The sequence below is a fragment of the Lepidochelys kempii genome, chromosome 1 (genome assembly GCF_965140285.1).
Source record: "Lepidochelys kempii isolate rLepKem1 chromosome 1, rLepKem1.hap1, whole genome shotgun sequence".
Lineage (NCBI taxonomy): Eukaryota > Metazoa > Chordata > Testudines > Cheloniidae > Lepidochelys > Lepidochelys kempii.
In genome coordinates this window covers 311,292,947-311,314,138 of record NC_136380.1, presented here as the reverse complement: position 1 = coordinate 311,314,138, position 21,192 = coordinate 311,292,947, and the positions used below count along the sequence as shown (strand labels likewise).

Genomic DNA, 21,192 nt, shown 5'->3' with positions numbered 1-21,192 from the left:
AATGAGCATACATATGTTAATTTAGTGTCTGTCATGATGTTCTGTCCACCATCTGTAAGACTTTTGAGGAGCAGTGTGAAATATGGAATTAGCTTAAATGTTTAATTTCTCTGTTAATTTCATCTGACTTTGTACAATAAGTATTAGGAGTAAATTGTATATGTAATTATATTTCATATTGATATGAGACAATAAGTTTATGTAAACACTTATAAAATGATTTAGCTAGAGATAGCTCATGTCACTTCATATGAATGTTTAGAATAATAGCATGATTAATAAGGGGTTTTTTTTAGACGAGACTTTTGTTCATTTTGCCCATCTTATGTAAAAGACTTCTAATTTTGCTGCTTAAAAACAGGCTTTAAGACCAAAAAGTATCATTCTTGTAAGGGAATATTTGTATTAGGGTAGCACTTAGAAGCCCTAACCAAGATTGGGACCCCAGTGCACTAGGCATATATGAAGGCAGTCCCTGTCTTGATTAACTTAATCTGAAGTATGCTGTTTCTCAATTGGATATCCCACCTGATGTATTTTTGTGACTGTCATGACTTACTCAGATTGTGCAGAATCTCAGCTTGATTTTTAAAAAGGTGTTCTTAAACCCTTGCTTTTGTCAGAAGACATTCCAAACATGAAATGCTTGTAAACTAATGTAGTGCTGCCTTCCTGATTCTGCAGGCAGCCTGAAACAGTGGCTTGGAGAAGTGTGAACTCTTGTCTCCTATTAATCTCTTGGGAATGTTAAATAAAATGCTGGCACGTAAATGTCAACATGAACTGTATTAGTGGATGTAGGGGTGTGGGAGAGAAGCCTGGGCTGATAGGAACTGGGAATTGCTTAGGGAAGGAAATGCAGCATAGAACAGGAACACTAAGAGAAGGAAAAGGAGAGAAATGGAGAAAGGTGAGGAAAAGAAACAGAGCAAAAATGGTGGTGGCCCAAAGAAGGAGGGCCAGCATACTTTCCCACTGTGTGGTATTGAATGTGACAATAAATAACTTTAATAGTAGCCAGAAGTGTAGTTACTGTATAAAAGCTAAAATCTGTCCTTGATGTTTGTGCAAGCCTCCAGTTAACACATTGTATTATGCTGGGGTATAGAGTCATAAATTTATGCCACACTCAATAACCAAAAGTAGTGGAATTCGGTCCTCTCCACCAAATGAGTGTGACTTGCGATCTGGGTGAACAAGAAAACAGGTGAGAGGAAAATTATTTTATAGTGCATAATACAAATAGAGAGCTGAAGCACTGAGAGGTGTTGACTGTTGACTTACCCAGTGTTTCACAAAAAGACTATGGCATAACCCGGTATTGAACCCAGAGCTCCTGGAGTCCTAGTCCAGTGTTCTAACCACAAGACTGTCATTTCCCTAACATGGATTAAATGTATTTCTTTAATTTTGCTTTTTTAGACACATTGGGCACGTTGGTTGGGATCCAAACACAGGTTTTGATGTAAGTAACTTCAGTATTGTACATAACATCAGATGGTTAAAGGCATCATGTTTTTGACTAAATTGTCCAAGAATGGCATCAAAAACTAAAAGTTCCATCGCAAACCATGCAAATCATGGCTACTGGGATGCTACAGAATGATGCACTCTGGAAAAATTCTATGTGGAGGGAAAATACTAAAAGGATTTGTGGGGGGGGGGGGGGTATTTGTAGAAGGCTAGCTAATCCTTAAATTTTGTGCTTAATATTTTCTTTCTGCACCAAGAAAAGTCTGTTCTTCTTAAGGAATTCAGCACAGAAATCTGTGCTTGAGTCTCATTTTTTGTTTAGCTGTTCCTCTTAGCTAGATGGGATTTTTAACCCTCCAAAATGGTTTATAAGTAAAATAAGAATATTTTTTCAATTTGTTTACTTCAGGTGAGAAAACAGTGTCCATAAATAAATTATAGTACTAACATGTCTGATTTGCAGGTGAACAACTTGGACCCAGAACTGAAAAAACTATTTGATTTGTGTGGAATTTCAGAGGCTCAATTAAAAGACAAAGAAACGTCGAAGGTGATCTATGATTTCATTGAAAAAACAGGAGGAGTAGAAGCTGTTAAAAATGAGCTGCGTAGGCAAGGTAAGTCGTCTGCTACTAATGCATCAGACTGAGCTATTTGACTTAAGGATTAAAAAATGTTACTGATGTGAAGCAGTTTCTGGAAGTCTTCTCATGCTTTTGCATTGACATTGAGTCTGAGATTTCTGTGCATTACAGAACACTACATAAGTGTCCCAGTGTCACCCATGAGTATAGTTCCAAAATATTTCTCTTTATCCTCAAAATGTTTTGCATGTCATAAGTAATTTTCAGTAACACTTTCACTGACTGCAAAGCTATGCAATATCTCCCATCTGAATTTTTAAAGTAGTTTCCATTGCATATTTATGGTCTTGCAAAATCATAAATATTTAAAGATATGATTCAAGAAATCCATTGCTGCTGTCACTTCAAGGTAAAGAACATGGTTGAATCATCAAATGTAAGACAGATGTGCGTCTGCAAACTTAAGCTTACTAGTACAGTAAGTAATGTACCTTCTAATATACAGAGACCTGCAGATTGTTCTCCTTTTAACTCAAGTAGTGGAACTATTGCTTGGTAATCAAAGGGTCTCGGAGTTAAGTTTCTCCTGGAACTTTATTCATAAATGAGCCATTTCCAGCATAATACTACTTAATGTATTCAAGAATGGCCATACTGGGTCAGACCAGAGTTCCATCTAGCCCAGTATCCTGTCTTCTGACAGTGATCAGTGCTGGGTGCCCCTGAGGGAATGAACAGAACTTTTCCCTGAATGAACAGAGACTAGGGACACCATCCTTGCCCATCCTGGCTAATAGCCATTGATGGACCTATCCTCCATGAACTTATCTAGTTCTTTTTTGAACCCTCTTATAATCTTGTCCTTTACAATGTCCTCTGGGAAGGAGTTCCATGGGTTGGTTGACTGTTGTGTGGAAAAAATCCTTCCTTTTGTTTGTTTTAAACCTGCTACCTGTTAATTTCATTTGGTGACCCCTCGTTCTTATATTATGAGAAGTAAATAACGCTTCCTTATTTACTTCTCCACATCAATCATGATTTTCTAGACCTCTATCATATTCCCCCCCATAATCTCTTTTCCAAGCTGAAAAGTCAGTTTTATTAATCTCTCCCCATACAGAAGATACCTCTACACATTTTTGTTGCCCCTTTTCTGAACCTTTTCCAATTCCAATATATCTTTTTTGAGATGGGGCGATCACGTCTGCATGCAGTATTCAAGGTGTGGGCTACCATGGATTTATATAGAGGCAATATGATATTTTCTGTCTTGTTATCTATTCCTTTCTTAATGATTTCCAACATTCTGTTTGCTTTTTTGACTGCTGCTGCACATTGAGTGGATGTTTTCAGAAAACTATCCACAATGACTCCAAGATCTCTTTCTCGAGTGGTAACAGCTAATTTAGACCCCATCATTTTATATGTATAGTTGGGATTATATTTTTCCAGTGTGCATTACTTTGCATTTGATCCTTTTGTAGCTCTTCGCAGTCTGCATTGGACTTACAAAACTATTCATGGTCGTTATCGGCAAATTTTGCCCCCTCACTGTTTACCCCTTTTTCCATATCATTTATAAATATGTTGAATAGGACTGGTCCCAGTACAGGCCCCAGAGGAACACCACTATTTACCTCTCTCCATTCAAATATTTGTTGCCATCATATTTTTCTGCTGTTTTTCATAACATCTTAATGTAACTACTAGTGGTGGAAAGAAAAGGAGTACTTGTGGCACCTTAGAGACGAACACATTTATTTGAGCATAAGCTTTCGTGAGCTACAGCTCACTTCATCAGATGCATGCAGTGGAAAATACAGTGGGGAGATTTTATATACACAGAGTACATGAAACAGTGGTTGTTACCATACACACTGTAGAGAGTGATCAGGTAGTGGTGGGAGGATGTAATGTGACATGTCATTCTGCTAAAAATAGATTGATGATATCAAAATTCAAAATAATTTCCTGATTATTTTTCAAGTAGTACCGGTATTAACGCTGTTGGAATTATAGCAGTTTCAGGGTGCTTGGTAAATTGCTTCATATTTGTTCGCCAGTTACAGGTTCAGAGTATGGTAACTTGTTACATTTATTCTCTAGGTCCCCCACCTTGGAGTGGTATGTACTGAGCTGTCATTTACGCATCTGTCACTAAAAAAATATGTATGTTGTGACTGTGTGACCCTTACTTAATGGATAAGAAGTGTTAGGCAAAAACTCATTTATTAACAATAAAATACACAGTAATTGTGACACTAAAAAAATATAATCAAAAACTACCCTTCAGTGTTGGTTTACCATTGAAATTTGGCTTGGATTAGGACTTTTTATATCAAAACATTGGATTTGCAAATTTCCAATTGTATTTCTCTCCTCTAAAAGTTTGATTCTCTTTTAAACTTAAAATATGTATGAAGAACCAAATTTTGAAACTGCCTGACCATGTTAATCTTTGAGGTGTTTCTTTACTTGTCCTTGGTGTTTTACAGATAGCGTACAATACTAGCTTTTACTACGTGTGCATTAACTTAAAGTTCCACCACTTTGCATGGATGTAGTCAAACAAAGAGCTGCTGCCTCGTGTTAGCATGCATGACAAATAAGGTGGGGGCCTCCTTTGTGTTAGAAGTAGTTCAATAGTCCTAAAGGTCTTAACTTTGTCAGCTAGAATGCTTTTATCTGTAATGGTTATATATAATATGCAAGGTAATGTTTAACCTTGACTGCGGTTTGAAGTGCTTTGTGATTTTCACTGAAAAACCACCTCCTTCTCCCTCTCCTCCCCTCCCCCCCTGGAATTTTTCATTTTCTGTGTTTTATTGCAAGATTCTCTGTGCTTATCGATGGCATTAGGCCTGACAGGATGCTGGGTAGAGTTTGAGTCCATTCTGCTGCTAGCTGATCTTGAAATAGAAGTCATCTGTCTTAGATTTCATTTCTAACTCTTGCAGAAGTGAGCAAGGCTGTTTTCATTAGAAGGTTTTAAGAAACTTTGAACATAACTATTGGCAAAAATAGAGTAATTTAGTTCAGTTATATCAGTCTTGATAAAAGCTATCTTTTGCTTGGAACGTTTCACTTACTCACTTTTCTTCCTCATAAAACTCAGATACTCTGTCATTCTGTTTTCTGGTGTGAGGTTACTCTCGCTCTTTGAGTTGTACAGTTTTGAAAATCCATAAGGCATTCAGCCATTCACTTGGTAGTATGTAACATTTGTTCAACAAGTTTCTTTCTTTGCATGCAAGTGAGCCTCAAAACTTCAGACTCTTATTTCCACAGTCATCAGGTTGGTGCTTTCACTGTGTTGTCGGGGATATGGCATGTTTTTCCCCCCTCTAGATATGAATCTAATGCACATAGATAAAAGTTTTCTCTGTAAGTCAGATTTTAACACCACTCTGTCAAGGAAAGTGGACTGCAACAAGTTATGGCGGCAGCTCAAATTCTGAAGCATGGCAAAGTTGTATATTTTTTCAAAAAAAGAAAAGGAGTACTTGTGGCACCTTAGTGACTAACCAGTTTATTTGAGCATGAGCTTTCGTGAGCTACAGCTCACTTCATTGCATCCGGTGAAGTGAGCTGTAGCTCACGAAAGCTCATGCTCAAATAAATTGGTCAGCCTCTAAGGTGCCACAAGTACTCCTTTTCTTTTTGTGAATACAGACTAACATGGCTGTTACTCTGAAACCTATATTTTTTCAGTAATCCAGAAAAATATACATAGCTCTTACTGAAGATGTTACATATGGTGACAGTGACCTCTAGCGGCCAAAGGGGAAAATTTGCCCAATACAGCTCATTCTCATAATACCAACAATGTTTGCAGCATTGATTTCTGCTGCAAAAAAATCTATGAAATTGAGGTTTGGGCAGGGAGTAGAATATCCTCCTTCTCCCTTTTTGGAAGGAAGGGGGAGGTAATAGCAAGGAGAGATCCTCCCTCCTTGTGGAGGAGGGGAAGTGAATGTTGAACTTGGTTGGCGCACACGTTTTCTTGTCAATGCTGTTCCTGCTTCACCTACAGGAGGAATGGCTGGGAGCCCCTGAATCTACCCAGTGAGGCACCTGTGTCTCTTGCAGTTCCTACTTCAAATTCCTCTTCCTGGTTATTTCACTATAATCAAACCTCATTCTTCAGGGCATCAGCCAGTCACACACAGGGATCAGGAAGCCCCAACCCCACCCCCTGTGCATAACTGGTCAGATGTGTTCTGGTAGTTTTTCCTTTGGAGCATTGAGAATTGGCCACATCTGAACTCTGGAGACGAGATGGGATGGACCAGTGCTCTGAGGAGGTACAGATAATGATCTTTCTTAGATGCCTGGCTGGTGTGTCTTGCTCACATGCTCAAAGGAAAAAGGTCAGCAGATGTGGGGTCTGGAAGGAATTTCTCACAGCACATATTGGCAGGGACATTAGGTTTTTTCTAGAGCTGTCGATTAATTGCAGTTAACTCACGCGATTAACTCAAAAAAAAAATAATCGTGATTAAAAAAATTAATCGCACTGTTAAACAATAGAATACCAATTGAAATTTATTAAATATTTTGGATGTTTTTCTACATTTTCCAATGTATCTGTTTCAATTACAACACAGAATACAAAATGTGCACTGCTCGCCTTGTATTATTTTTTATTACAAATATTTGGACTGTAAAAACTATAAACAAAAGAAACATATTTTTCAATTCACCTCATAAAAGTACTGTAGTGCAATCTCTTTGTTGTGAAAATGTAACTTACAAATTTATTTATTTATTTATTACATAATTGCACTCAGTAACAAAACAGTGTAAAACTTTGGAGCCTACAAGTCCACTCAGTCCTACTTCTTATTCAGCCAATCGCTCAAACAAGTTTGTTTACATTTGCAGGAGATAATGCTGCCCGCTTTTTGTTTACAATATCACCTTAAACTGAGAACAGACATTCTCATGACACTGTTGTAGCTTGCATCACAGGATATTTATGTGCCAGATGCTCTAAAGATTTGTATGTCGCTTGATGCTTCAACCACCATTCCAGAGGACATGCAAAACCTGTCATCAGCATGGATGCATGTCCTCTGGATGGTGGTTGAAGCATTAAAGGACATATGAATCCGTAGAGCATCTGGCACGTAAATATCTTGTGAATTTGAGCGATTGGCTGACCAAGAAGTAGGGCTGAGTGGACTTATAGGCTCTAAAGTTTGACACAGTTTTGTTTTTGAATGCAGTTATTTTTGTACATAATTCTACATTTGTAAGTTCAACTTTCGTGGTAAAAAGAGATTGCACTATAGTACTTGTAATGGGAGAATTGAAAAATACTATTTATTTTGGTTTTTACAGTGCAAATATTTGTAATAAAAATAAATATAAAATGAGCACTGTACACTTTGTATTCTGTTGTAATTGAAATCAATATAGTTGAAAATGTAGAAAACATCCAAAAATATTTAAATAAGTGAGATTCTATTATTGTTTAACAGCGCTATTAATCGCGATTAATTTTTTTAATCGCTTGACAGCCCTAATTTTTTCACCTTTCCTTGTAATATAGAATTAATAATGGCCCTTCTGGTCATAAACTTTAGGAAACCTCTTATCATGAACTCCCCCTTCTTGCGAGGCAGGGAGGGAGCTCTAGCTCTGCATTTCGCAGAACAGAGGAGCTGAGTTTACACCTTCAACTCCTCCTCTTGTACTTCCCTCATCCAGAGCCCCAGGACTTCACAGACTTCATCTAGAGCCCCACGCCTTCTTCCAAAGCATAACAAATGAAAAGAATGCACACGCTTCTCAAACAACCTAAAGACCATCCATATAGCTAAGTATTTAAATAAAGTACACAAACTATAATATCACACAAGCTATTAGAAGAAGCCCAGTTGAAAGTAAAGTGAAACTATGCTTTGGAAGATAACTGTTGTCCAAATAAATTCATTTCGATACAAAATTCAGTTATGTTAAAGTTATCAAAAATGTATTCAGGTGGACATCTAAGAAGTCATTTCATTCTGTCATTCTTTCACATTAGGATATTGTTATAAAGAATAAATTGTTCATGATCTGAGCAAGATGAAAGGCAGTTCAAAAAAACAAATCAGCATCTACAAGTTAATTATAACTTCAGCTTCACTTAGAGTGGTGAAGCTCAAACTGTAAGAGTTGAAACATCACATGGGCAATAGTGCATTTTTTTTATATTTTGTAGAAATGACTAGGTTTCCATTTAATGAGTATTTTCTACCTGCTCACCCTTAATTTAGCAAAAACTAAATATTCCTGAAATCATGCCTGTGTATCTGAGGAGAATGTCTTGGAAAGTTTAATGTTAACGGTCTAAAATATTTCCCTATACAAAAAGGACTATGGATATTCAGGGAAATTCCTACCCAATGATAACACAAGCCACTCATCAAGACCCAGCTTATGGTTTATGACTTATTTGGTTTTTTTTTTTACAAACATAGTGCAGTGCTGATAGCTAGTATTATATCAGTTCTTTTCTTGTAAAATACATGAGAAAGAAGACACATGGACAATATTTTCAGCGTACCAAGATCAGGACTAGTAAACTTTGTATAGGCACAGAGATCCTTGTTAGAGACATGACAAAGGTGTTTTGGCATTCTGTTTTACTCCTTCCCATGCATCTCCGATGGAATGACTTGGGATAAGAATTTTGTGTAGTATATAACTAGGCGCTATCTTGTATGTTTTATTTCAGCTCCGCCGCCGCCGCCACCATCCAGAGGAGGACCCCCTCCTCCACCACCACCACCACCTCCACATAGCTCAGGTCCTCCTCCTCCTCCTGCAAGGGGAAGAGGAGCTCCACCTCCTCCTCCTTCAAGAGCTCCCACAGCAGCACCTCCACCCCCACCTCCATCTAGACCAGGTGCAGGAGTGCCCCCTCCTCCTCCAAACAGGATGTATCCTCCTCCACCTCCAGTGCACTCATCATCTGCACCATCTGGGCCACCTCCACCGCCTCCACCATCAGCAAGTGGTTCATATGTGCCTCCGCCACCTCCTCCTCCACCTCCCCCTCCTGGTCCTCCTCCACCACCTGGCTTCACTTCAGAGGTTGATAACCAATTTCCAGCTCCTGCAGGAAACAAAGCAGCACTCTTAGATCAAATCAGAGAAGGTGCCCAGTTAAAGAAAGTAGAACAGAACAGTCGACCTGTGTCCAGCTCAGGAAGAGATGCGCTCTTAGACCAGATACGACAGGGTATACAGCTGAAGTCTGTAAGTATCTACTCTTTGTCTTCTAAATTTCCAAAACTAATTTAGAGCAATAGCCAATGGGTGGTTTTGTGTTTTGTTTTGTTTGTTTTTAGTGGGATTTGTAGGGAATTGACATGTTGTATATTTTTTTTGTTTGTTTTTTGATAAATCCTAAGCCACCTTTCTTTAATGTTATGTCTTGGCTGTTGTCACACCATAATTAAAATTGATTCTCCATTTTCAATATTTATGACTTTTGGCCCACCTCTGAAATCTTTACAGGAGGTTTTTCCATTATTTTTTAGGCAAATCAAATCTCTTTTTCAGTGACTTTTAAATAATAATCTTAGTAGTAATAATAATTAATAATCTTCTAGATTTTAGTTTGAAAACAGATTAAAATTTAATTTATTGGAATTATCTAGTATAGACGCAACGTGCAGTCCTACACCTCTGACGCTGCGATCAAATTACATGTTGGTTTAGTAATGTTAGCGTGGCACGTGAGGTTATGGTGACCTTTGCCAGGAGCATCCGTGCTTTAATAAAGTTTTCTGAAGAACTGTAGAGGATGAGTTCCATGGGAGACAACATCTGGATTTCTCCTTATGCTCCACTTCTCTTCACTGTTTCCCTGTCTTTACTCATGAGTTTCAGACTCCGCATCCTCACAGGTCTGCTCCAGCTTTCAACTTCTCTCCTAATGCATGTATACAAACACCCTTCGTTCTGACCACTTTTCTCAATCTTTAGCTCCTACAGTCCCTCTTCCAGTGCGGCAGGCATACTCATTCTTGTCAGATCCCTTCTCAAACCTGCTCTGCACCATCTCTCGTCTTGCCGTCGCAGTCTTTAAAAAAACAAAAACACCTGAATTTGTAACATTTGTTAATAGTGCAATACTCACATTATTTTTGTTTCTTTCCTTACCCCGGATCCTTGCCTGGTCTGCTTCTAGGTTTTTCTGAGCATGTTCTCAGCTCTTTGGGACAGACTAGGTCTTTCTGTAAAGTACCATCCAGAAGTATGGAGATGTATAAATATTAATAGACTTGTTAATACATGGGTGCAGTATGCAATTTTATAAAACCCTACTAGGGAGATGCAGGATTTATCTGCCAAGACTAGATCTAGTCAACAAACTTTAGCAAAAAAATTTAATAAGTTTTCAGTTATCTTGAACATAGACCATTATGCAACTGAACAAGGCTTGCCTATTCCGATACATTATGGAACTTTCCCTCAGCCGTGTGGGGTCTCTTCCTGATGATGATAAGGCTTGCTGAGTTTAGTTGTATGTATTTAATCATCACTGTGTCAGAGTACTGACTAACTGGAACTGGGTTGTGCAAAAAACAGTGGAAGAACTTACATTTAGAAAACATGGAGTTTCCGAGCTTTCTTTTTTCTTAGTTTTCGTAGCTCTAGCTATATCGGAGGTTGTAGTTTCAACAAACGTCTAATCTCCCTCCATAATTGAAAAATATTCAGTTTTCTAAAAGAGGATTTGCCTGGAAATATAAAGGTTCTCTGTTTAATTATATCATAGCATTGTATTCTTCTTTCAAGGTATCTGATGGCCAAGAGCCCTTGCCACCCACAGCTGCACCCACCTCAGGAATTGTGGGTGCATTAATGGAGGTTATGCAGAAAAGGAGCAAAGCCATTCATTCTTCAGGTAGGTTTGTGGGAACTTTTGCTTTGGTTTGTCAAAGGGTAGCTGTTAACATACAGTGGAACATGAAATGTTAATTACATTTGTTTTTTTCCTGATGACTATATTGAATTCTAGATGTATAGTGAAACAGAATATACCAGACCAAGCCACTGGACCATCTGCAGTACTCTAGCACAGTGGTTCTCAAAGCCGGTCCACTGCTTGTTCAGGGAAAGCCCCTGGCGGGTCGGACCGGATTGTTTACCTGCCACGTCCACAGGTTCGGCCGATCGCTGCTCCGGCCATGATTTGCCGCTCCAGGCCAATGGGGGTTGCGGGAAGGGCGGCCAGCACATCCCTTGGCCTGCGCCACTTCCCACAGCCCCCATTGGCCTGGAGCCACGAACTGTGGCCAGTGGGAGCTGCGATCGGCCAAAGTCAAAGAACAATTCTAGAAATTTTAGCAATTCTGGACTGCACTACCATGAGCAGCAATCAATACTATTTGAAGACTGATACGTACTTCATGCATAGGCAGATATAGCTCTACACACAAGTTAGAACTATTCCATAAACCACAAGTGCTCCGTGGACACGATAGAAATACTTTTGTCTGTTTTTGAAGGGAGAAGAAACCCCTTTGGTAGGAGTTTAAATTTGGAGAGGCAAACATCTAACTTTGGTTTTTCCTCTTTGCACAAGTAGAAAACCTAATTTAGAACATGTTTTTCACCCTGCCTCACTCAATACTCGGGTGGGCAGGAGTATTGGAAAGTACATTTTTACCACTATATCTAAAAACTGTTTTTTGTTTTGTGTTTGTTTTTCTTCCCTGGAGAAGAAAACACCCAGAACTGGAACCTTGTATATTAGGTATTGATAGTAAGAGCAACTTACAGTTGTGAATTTCATTTCTTGTGATGCTAGTAACCATATTTCAGCTATGCAGCTACTGGATTGATTTCTAATGGAAAGGTAATATTTTTTGTCATGTAAATTCTGTATACTCAAATGACTGTTGCTCCTCTTCTAGATGAAGATGAGGATGAAGATGATGAAGAAGACTTTGAGGATGATGACGAATGGGATGATTGATCAATATATTATATTATATATATATATATATATTTTTTAAGGTGAATGAAATACTAAACACTACTTTCTGTCTATGGATTCTGTAAAATTATCATGTAAATGTTCTACCAATTTGCTGTATATTTTTGTTGCCTTTGCTTTTTTATTAATCTGTGCAATACCTCATTTAATCTGTAAAGGTTTGTCATAATCCTCTACAAAGCTACTCCCTGTTAATGTGTGCAAGTTTACATCTTGATGCTCAGTGTACATGTGAATACTTTCCATTCCATCAATAAGGGAGTTTAAATGTAATATGTGAGACTGACAAAAACCTTAATGTAATTTAGTTATAATGCAAGAAGGAAAACACTATTTTCATACCCTACTTTTCTGTATCTAAATTTTCTTATTAAAACCTAGTATAGTACTACATTCTTTAAGTGATGCAGCTCTTAGTTTATTGAGCCCCTTCACTTCGAATACAATGCTACATGAATGTTGAGGCTGATTATAATATTGCACGGTTTTCAATACATCACAACATTGTGGTTGTTCGAATCTTAGCAGTATGCTTTTCATAAAACTACAAAAATACACAGCTAGTTATAAAAATTAATAACTTACCATTATACGGTAGCAATATTGTCTGATATTGGATAGCAGTGATATTTGAAGGCTTTAATTAGGAAACTCTCTGCGTGAGATTAAACAGGATGGCTTTTTGCTATAGCAATGGTGAAGGCATCTTTGATACAAACCAGTTTTGTCCTTGTTGCCAGCTGTCTTTCAGAATGAGGAAGAGCCTAAATTTCTGGGGCTATACTGTAATCTGGCTGTTGCTACAGTCATTTGATTCATTTTTAAAATCAATTTTATGTATTTTTTGGGCTGAAGGGCTGCGTTTAATGCTTGCTTCAATAATGTTGGGTTTAAATTCATTTTTAAATGTGTAGGGCACTGGTAATAATAAAGTAAACTTACATGGTGTTACTTTGCAGTCTTTATGGGTTATGGTAATACCAAACACTAAGACACCAGTCCTACATTTAAAAAAAAAAAAGTTTAAAAGCATATAAATCAGAATATACATTTTAAATATGTACTGAACTTTATTATGGCAATATTCTGTCTGCATACATTGGCTTGAAGACCAAGAGTTGTGATAAAGATCAAGGGCCCTATTCATAAGAATAGCGTTTGAGTTCATAATTGGAAAATGGGTTTCTTGTTTCACAGGTTTCACCTTTATATAAGATGTACTTAATAGTAAGGTAAAAATTGGAGTATCTGCCTATTAAAATACACTACTCTGCTCTAGCCTGGGTATTTAATGTCTGCAGCACTAATTATTGTACTTGCAGTAAGATTTAGGTAGAAAATCTTTTTACAGAACCACGTTATCTCACTGATACAGAATGTTTAGATAAGTCAGTCATATTTGGAGTATAGTTAACACATAAAATCCTGAGACTTTCTGACTATAGTCAAGGTACCAAACTACATTTAAGTTATCCAGAGTTGTATTGACTGAAACCCAGTGTTGGCCTGATCTTGACAGGCTGGACCTGCATGATGTGGCTTGGGATTTCTAACCCAGCTATCTAGTCTCTAGTAATCAATTACTTAATCGGGTGAGAAGAAAAGAATTTAAAAGGTTATGTTGCCGAAAACTGGTGTGAGAGGAGTTAAATTATTCCAGCGATGCTAACTCCCTTCCAAGTGTAACTTAAGCATGTAACTTTGGAAGTCTCTTCCAAGTGGTCTCATTTTCTTCCAGTAATATTCACATTGCCCTCTGCTGCCAGAAATACTTCTACTGGCTTTGCTGCTGTAATGGCTTGAGCATTCTGAGTTGACTATGGGTGAGGCCTGGGAAGCTACTGCCCAGTGGGTTTAAGAATGTGCATATGGAGAATATTCTACGACTTTGATATAACTTCAAGCATTTTCTCTTTTATAGCATTAAGGGCATTTTAAAGTTAAGTGGACAAGGCCCAGATGCTCTCCTAATACATTGCTTAATAGGGTATTTTTGACCTATATAGAGTTGGGATTTCTGTACTTTAATACATAATTAGCATTCATCAAGAAATCTCCATTCCCTGTGTTGGGAGGGCTGGAAGTTAAACACTGTATACTTGGGATACCTGTGTTGGATCCACGGATCACTTAGCAAAGAAGGCATTTGATTCTGTTCTTCTATAAATATATCCGCTTTATTGCACAAAGTCCAAATTAATACCTGCTTAAAATTGCAGCTGTGTGGTTAAATCTAGGCATGAAGCCTGCAACTGCCATTAAGCTAAAATAATGTCATGGCTGCATGTTTCAGTGCTCCACCACTTGCAGTGTGGGCAGAGGACAGGGTTTCCGGGCACTGATTCACTCCCGCTAAACATTGTAATGAAGGCCTCTCTGTATACTCTAGTTAAATGGCTGCGTCCAGAGAGCCTTAGCAATTACTAAAAGCCTCATGCTAGTTATCTCGACACTGTGTGCATAGACAATGTCAGCTAGCCACTCATTGTACGTATGGAATTCATAAGAACTTCTCAATCATTCAGTTTTCCGTTTATCAAATTGAAATGTTTAGTATGTGAATTTTTGAAATGTACAGTGAATAGGATGTTGCACTGGTGGCAATCCATCATCGAGCATAATAAAATTAATTTGACCCAAATAGTGTAAAATGGTGTCGTTTGTTTGAAGTGCTAACTGTAGCCCAGCTTTTAAAATAGCTCTACGTCTTGATTACACACTTTAAAAGTAATTTCAACTGCTGAGCCAGGACCACAAAGCAGTAAATAGTGCCCTCAAATCCGAATAGTTCTCATGTCTGGAAAGTTGGATTGTGCCACTGACTAAACACATTCTCTTACTCATCGTAACATCCCGTCCTGCTGGCAAATGGGACAGCTGCTCAGCAGCTCCCCTGGAAACAAGCGCTGCTACAGACAAGTGCAATAATGCATTAACACTTCAAGGTCAAACAGTTGTGGCCTGACTAGCCAGCATTCCCAAATAATCCCCAAACATTTTTTGTCACAAGTATTGTATGTACTTTGACACACTTTTCTCAACGTAAATCCAAACTTTGTACCTAATATTGCAATGTTTGAATTTTAGAGGACCACTTCTTACCCCAAAAAGCAAATAAAAAGAGTTTGGGACCTTTTATAAACTATTAATTGAATCCTTATCCTCCCATGTTTGCAAAGTCTTGCACCTTTCTCTGCTGTAATCTAAACATCTCCATTCCTAAACTTGGAGATCCAAAATATCTCCCAACAATCCTAAGTCTAGGGCAAGGTAAATTCAAGTTACTAGTGTATGTATTTTAAAAACAACATACTAATGTTAACATTCTCTCAATTTAGTTAATATTGAGAAATAAAAATGTTTTTTATATTGAATGACAATCTTCACTAGGGTTACTTTCAAGAATGAAATGTGTGTAGGAGTCTTGGGGTTTTTATACTGTTGCCTTTTCATCATAACAGCTTTTATCTAATCGTCAGAGGAATTCCTGGCCTAGTTAGTAAAGTTCCTGAAGTTCAAGTACAGTGATAAAGTCTTATTTATAGTACAGCAAAAAATTGTTTCAGGAATGTTTGGGAGAAATTAACACTTGGTTATTTTTTATTCTTTTTTCCCCACAATAGGACACTGTCATGTTATAACATCACAAGAAAAGGTTAAGCTAATGTTTTAGTTTCCTTTCTGAGGCTTGCAGTAGGGTGGCAGGGGAAGGGAGAAAGGAGAGGATTGAGGCTAGGAAAGTAAGAATAGAATTTGAACTGCAGTTTTCATTAAATTCAATGGTGAAACACTGGTATCAACCTTGCTTTATATTCTGACTATGTGTTTAGTATTTCTGAGCATGTTTACGTAGATGAGGAGGCTTACTAAAAGAAAAGCTCTTCACTAAGGAGAAGAGGTAATAAACTTCATCAGTATATGCTACTTTACAATATAATCAGCAGCTGACTGTATTCAGTCAGGTTGCTTCATGGATGTTTTATAAGCAGAGATTTGAAAGTAACAAGAAAATTGAGGGTAAAATAGAAACATTACACATTCTGCTTATTTCACTGCTTCATTGTCAAGAAATTGAGCATAGCTGGAGTTTTTTCTGTATAAAAGACTCTTGTGCTGAATTTTACAGGCATTTGCAGAGTAGCCTAGTAGGTAGAGCACCTCTGTGGTGGGTCAGGACACTTGCTTTCTCCTCAACTAGCCTGCTGCATGTGTGGACTTGGGTAACTTGCACAGCCTCCATTCCTCACTTTTGCCTTTCCCTAAAATGGGGAATAATATAGACCTTTCGGACATGTTGAGGCTTAATGTTTATAAAGCATTATGCACTCAGTAAGTGCTGCAACTACGCTAGTAATAGCTAAAGTTGAGACTCTGGTTTCATTCAAAGCCACTATTGTCAATGGTGTATAACTGTCCCAAAACGTACATCTTGGGCTGAAATTGCTCAGGGAAGCAATGACTGTGTAAAGTCTCAGAGAGTAGCCGTGTTAGTCTGTATCCACAAAAACAACAAGGAGTCTGGTGGCACCTTAAAGGCTTTATTCTTTAAAGTCTTTAAGGTGACACCATACTCCTTGTTGTTTTAATGACCGTATAGAAGACTTAAGAAAATCATCCTTCCCTCACCCCCCGGGTTGACTGCCTATTTTGATAGTCTTGAATCAAACCGTTTGGATCCTAACCTTGCATTTGGGCAGGGGGATGGGAGGCATTTCTAAGGACTTCCTTGCTAAGTTGGGAAAATATAATGAGGGGGAAATATTGGTGGTTACGAATTACAATTTTCAGTTTACAGGTTGTAGGATGCAGCATGGTCTGGAGTGTGTAACTTCAAAAGGATAAATGTGATGAGAATGTGCAGTAGTGCATAAGATGATATCCCCAAATACTCTTAAGGTGATAAATACAATGGAGATGCAATTTATTCCTAAAAGGATGTCGGGTGAGGCCTGCCAGCTTCACAACAGCTTGGTGCAATGCTACACAAGAGTTTATAATCCTGGTATTGTATGTAACTGGAATTGTAAGTAGACAATTTCTTACCAAACTGCAATTTAGCTAGAATATTAAGGGGGACACCTTCATATCAAAGTTCTGTAATGAATAGGAATCTCCGGGTCTTGAGTTTTGCAATCCATCTGAACAATGGCATTTCCAACCTTCCATTTTCCCAACTGCTTACTAGGCAGGGTAGTGGTTCAGTAGAAATCAGAAGAATACCATCTCTTGAAAGCAGAACCTCCTGAAGTATTTAGATTTCCTTCAAGTGCTGATCACTTTCTTGTACTGAAGTTTCCTTTTCCACTACCTCACTCCACTGTAAAGAAAATGCAAACAACCATGTTTACTTCTGTACATGAAAATCTCAGTTGACTTGTTGTCCATATATATGTTCATATATATTCCATTGTCTGTATCCCTGTGCCCAACATGCTCAAGTTTTGGTTCTTTTGGCCAGCCGTGTCCGTTGAGGACCACAGCTGCAGCCTGATTGTTCTCTTCCTTCCAGCCAAGGGCGTAAAGGGCTGGGTGATCCCAAGTGCTCTCAGTTGCTGCTCACTGCCAGTGTGTGAGTTGAACCTTGCAGTCTCCAAGCCTCTTCTCTTGCTGTGTAGTTTACCATTGTTTTGTAACCTGAGACTTAGCAATTAAATTCCTTTCTTCATAAGTAGAAATCTTTTTTATTTTCCCTGAATGTCTGTTCTGGTAATGGGATCAGTCACAATAACTAAACACAAATCTCCAGGCTTTGAGTTGTCCTTAATGTCCTTAATGCCTCTTAATGATGGTCACACTAGATGTTTAGTGTGTCTGGGTTAAGGGCACATAGCTGAAAGATGTGCCATATATAAATCCTTTTCTAGGATAACTGAAAGAGCTAGGGAGTCTAGTGTGGAAATAGAAAAGGAGTATTTGTGGCACCTTAGAGACTAACGAATTTATTTGAGTATAAGCTTTCGTGAGCTACAGCTCACTTCATCAGATGCCTGTTTCTTCTCCTGGAGAGGTCACTGCAGACTTTGGAATGCCTTAGGCAGAAACTTCTGAGCAATAGGTGCACCTGCTGTGGGAGAAGGGCACCCAGACTAGAAAGAGAAGAGATCAAAGTCTCCTGCAAAGGCTCCTTCCTTGAAGAGCCACAAATCCTCTCAATCCTTGGTTGAAAAGGATAGCACAAGGCCCAGCATGGGTCTCTGATACCCAGTCAGTTGCCAGTGACTGTGCCTCTAGACCATGTTCCATGATACTACATAAATTGCCTCTTGGCTCCAAGGCTCCCGGTACACTACTCTGGTACTGACGTCATCCACTCATCTGACTTAGGCACAGACATATTCAGCACCAAATTCCTATATGCATCAAAGGACCTACTGCTTTGTTGGGTACCGGCCTCCCCACCATAGAATCATAGAATATCAGGGTTGGAAGGGACCCCAGAAGGTCATCTAGTCCAACCCCCTGCTCAAAGCAGGACCAATTCCCAGTTAAATCATCCCAGCCAGGGCTTTGTCAAGCCTGACCTTAAAAACCTCTAAGGAAGGAGATTCTACCACCTCCCTAGGTAATGCATTCCAGTGTTTCACCACCCTCTTAGTGAAAAAGTTTTTCCTAATATCCAATCTAAACCTCCCCCACTGCAACTTGAGACCATTACTCCTCGTTCTGTCATCTGCTACCATTGAGAACAGTCTAGAGCCATCCTCTTTGGAACCCCCTTTCAGGTAGTTGAAAGCAGCTATCAAATCCCCCCTCATTCTTCTCTTCTGCAGGCTAAACAATCCCAGCTCCCTCAGCCTCTCCTCATAACTCATGTGTTCCAGTCCCCTAATCATTTTTGTTGCCCTTCGCTGGACTCTCTCCAATTTATCCACATCCTTCTTGAAGTGTGGGGCCCAAAACTGGACACAGTACTCCAGATGAGGCCTCACCAATGTCGAATAGAGGGGAACGATCACGTCCCTCGATCTGCTCGCTATGCCCCTACTTATACATCCCAAAATGCCATTGGCCTTCTTGGCAACAAGGGCACACTGCTGACTCATATCCAGCTTCTCGTCCACTGTCACCCCTAGGTCCTTTTCCACAGAACTGCTGCCTAGCCGTTCGGTCCCTAGTCTGTAGCTGTGCATTGGGTTCTTCCGTCCTAAGTGCAGGACCCTGCACTTATCCTTATTGAACCTCATCAGATTCCTTTTGGCCCAATCCTCCAATTGGTCTAGGTCCTTCTGTATCCTATCCCTCCCCTCCAGCGTATCTACCACTCCTCCCAGTTTAGTATCATCCGCAAATTTGCTGAGAGTGCAATCCACACCATCCTCCAGATCATTTATGAAGATATTGAACAAAACCGGCCCCTGGGGCGCTCCACTTGACACCAGCTGCCAACTAGACATGGAGCCATTGATCACTACCCGTTGAGCCCGACAATCTAGCCAGCTTTCTACCCACCTTATAGTGCATTCATCTAGCCCATACTTCTTTAACTTGCTGACAAGAATACTGTGGGAGACCGTGTCAAAAGCTTTGCTAAAGTCAAGAAACAATACATCCACTGCTTTCCCTTCATCCACAGAACCAGTAATCTCATCATAAAAGGCGATTAGATTAGTCAGGCATGACCTTCCCTTGGTGAATCCATGCTGGCTGTTCCTGATCACTTTCCTCTCATGCAAGTGCTTCAGGATTGATTCTTTGAGGACCTGCTCCATGATTTTTCCAGGGGCTGAGGTGAGGCTGCCTGGCCTGTAGTTCCCAGGATCCTCCTCCTTCCCTTTTTTAAAGATTGGCACTACATTAGCTTTTTTCCAGTCATCCGGGACTTCCCCCGTTCGCCACGAGTTTTCAAAGATAATGGCCAATGGCTCTGCAATTACAGCCACCAATTCCTTCAGCACTCTCGGATGCAACTCGTCCGGCCCCATGGATTTGTGCACGTCCAGCTTTTCTAAATAGTCCCTAACCACCTCTATCTCTACAGAGGGCTGGCCATCTCTTCCCCATTTTGTGATGCCCAGCGCAGCAGTCTGGGAGCTGACCTTGTTAGTGAAGACAGAGGCAAAAAAAGCATTGAGTACATTAGCTTTTTCCACATCCTCTGTCACTAGGTTGCCTCCCTCATTCAGTAAGGGGCCCACACTTTCCTTGGCTTTCTTCTTGTTGCCAACATACCTGAAGAAACCCTTCTTGTTACTCTTGACATCTCTGGCTAGCTGCAGCTCCAGGTGCGATTTGGCCCTCCTGATATCATTCCTACATGCCCGAGCAATATTTTTATACTCTTCCCTGGTCATATGTCCAACCTTCCACTTCTTGTAAGCTTTTTTTTTATGTTTAAGATCCGCTAGGATTTCACCATTAAGCCAAGCTGGTCGCCTGCCATATTTACTATTCTTTCGACTCATCGGGATGGTTTGTCCCTGTAACCTCAACAGGGATTCCTTGAAATACAGCCAGCTCTCCTGGACTCCTTTCCCCTTCATGTTAGTCCCCCAGGGGATCCTGGCCATCCATTCCCTGAGGGAGTCGAAGTCTGCTTTCCTGAAGTCCAGGGTCCGTATCCTGCTGCTTACCTTTCTTCCCTGCGTCAGGATCCTGAACTCAACCAACTCATGGTCACTGCCTCCCAGATTCCCATCCACTTTTGCTTCCCCCACTAATTCTACCTGGTTTGTGAGCAGCAGGTCAAGAAAAGCGCCCCCCCTAGTTGGCTCCTCTAGCACTTGCGCCAGGAAATTGTCCCCTAAGCTTTCCAAAATCTTCCTGGATTGTCTATGCACTGCTGTATTGCTCTCCCAGCAGATATCAGGAAAATTAAAGTCACCCATGAGAATCAGGGCATGTGATCTAGTAGCTTCCATGAGTCCTAGTACAAAAAAGCAGTTAGTGGGTTAGATGGTTGTAATAAGCCATAAAGCCAGTGTCTTTTAAGTGTCTCTAGCACATAGGTACATTGGTAATTCAAATAACTAATAATGAGCTTCACACCCAAGGTGTTCTGAGAGGACACTCTTTCTATTCAGATAGAACTAAGCCATTTAGGATGTCCCCAAGATTGGTCATCAGTTATAGGGATAGTTATAAAAGATCAGGCCATATCAACACAGAGACTCTGTACAGCAGAACCACAGAGTTACA

The 21,192-nt window shown here is 39.6% G+C and overlaps 1 protein-coding gene across 1 annotated transcript in view; it reads left to right on the top strand.

The window, feature by feature from the left end:
- The window catches only part of WASL (WASP like actin nucleation promoting factor), a 74,186-nt gene extending 59,488 nt beyond the window's left edge, over positions 1–14,698 (top strand). Inside the window, exons 7-11 of the mRNA XM_073328229.2 lie at positions 1,423–1,465; positions 1,937–2,090; positions 8,782–9,305; positions 10,854–10,962; positions 11,975–14,698. Of these exons, the coding sequence (XP_073184330.1) occupies positions 1,423–1,465; positions 1,937–2,090; positions 8,782–9,305; positions 10,854–10,962; positions 11,975–12,036 (892 nt within the window). The 3' untranslated portion in view covers positions 12,037–14,698. The remainder of the gene's footprint in view (positions 1–1,422; positions 1,466–1,936; positions 2,091–8,781; positions 9,306–10,853; positions 10,963–11,974) is intronic.
- Positions 14,699–21,192: the final 6,494 nt, after the last annotated feature.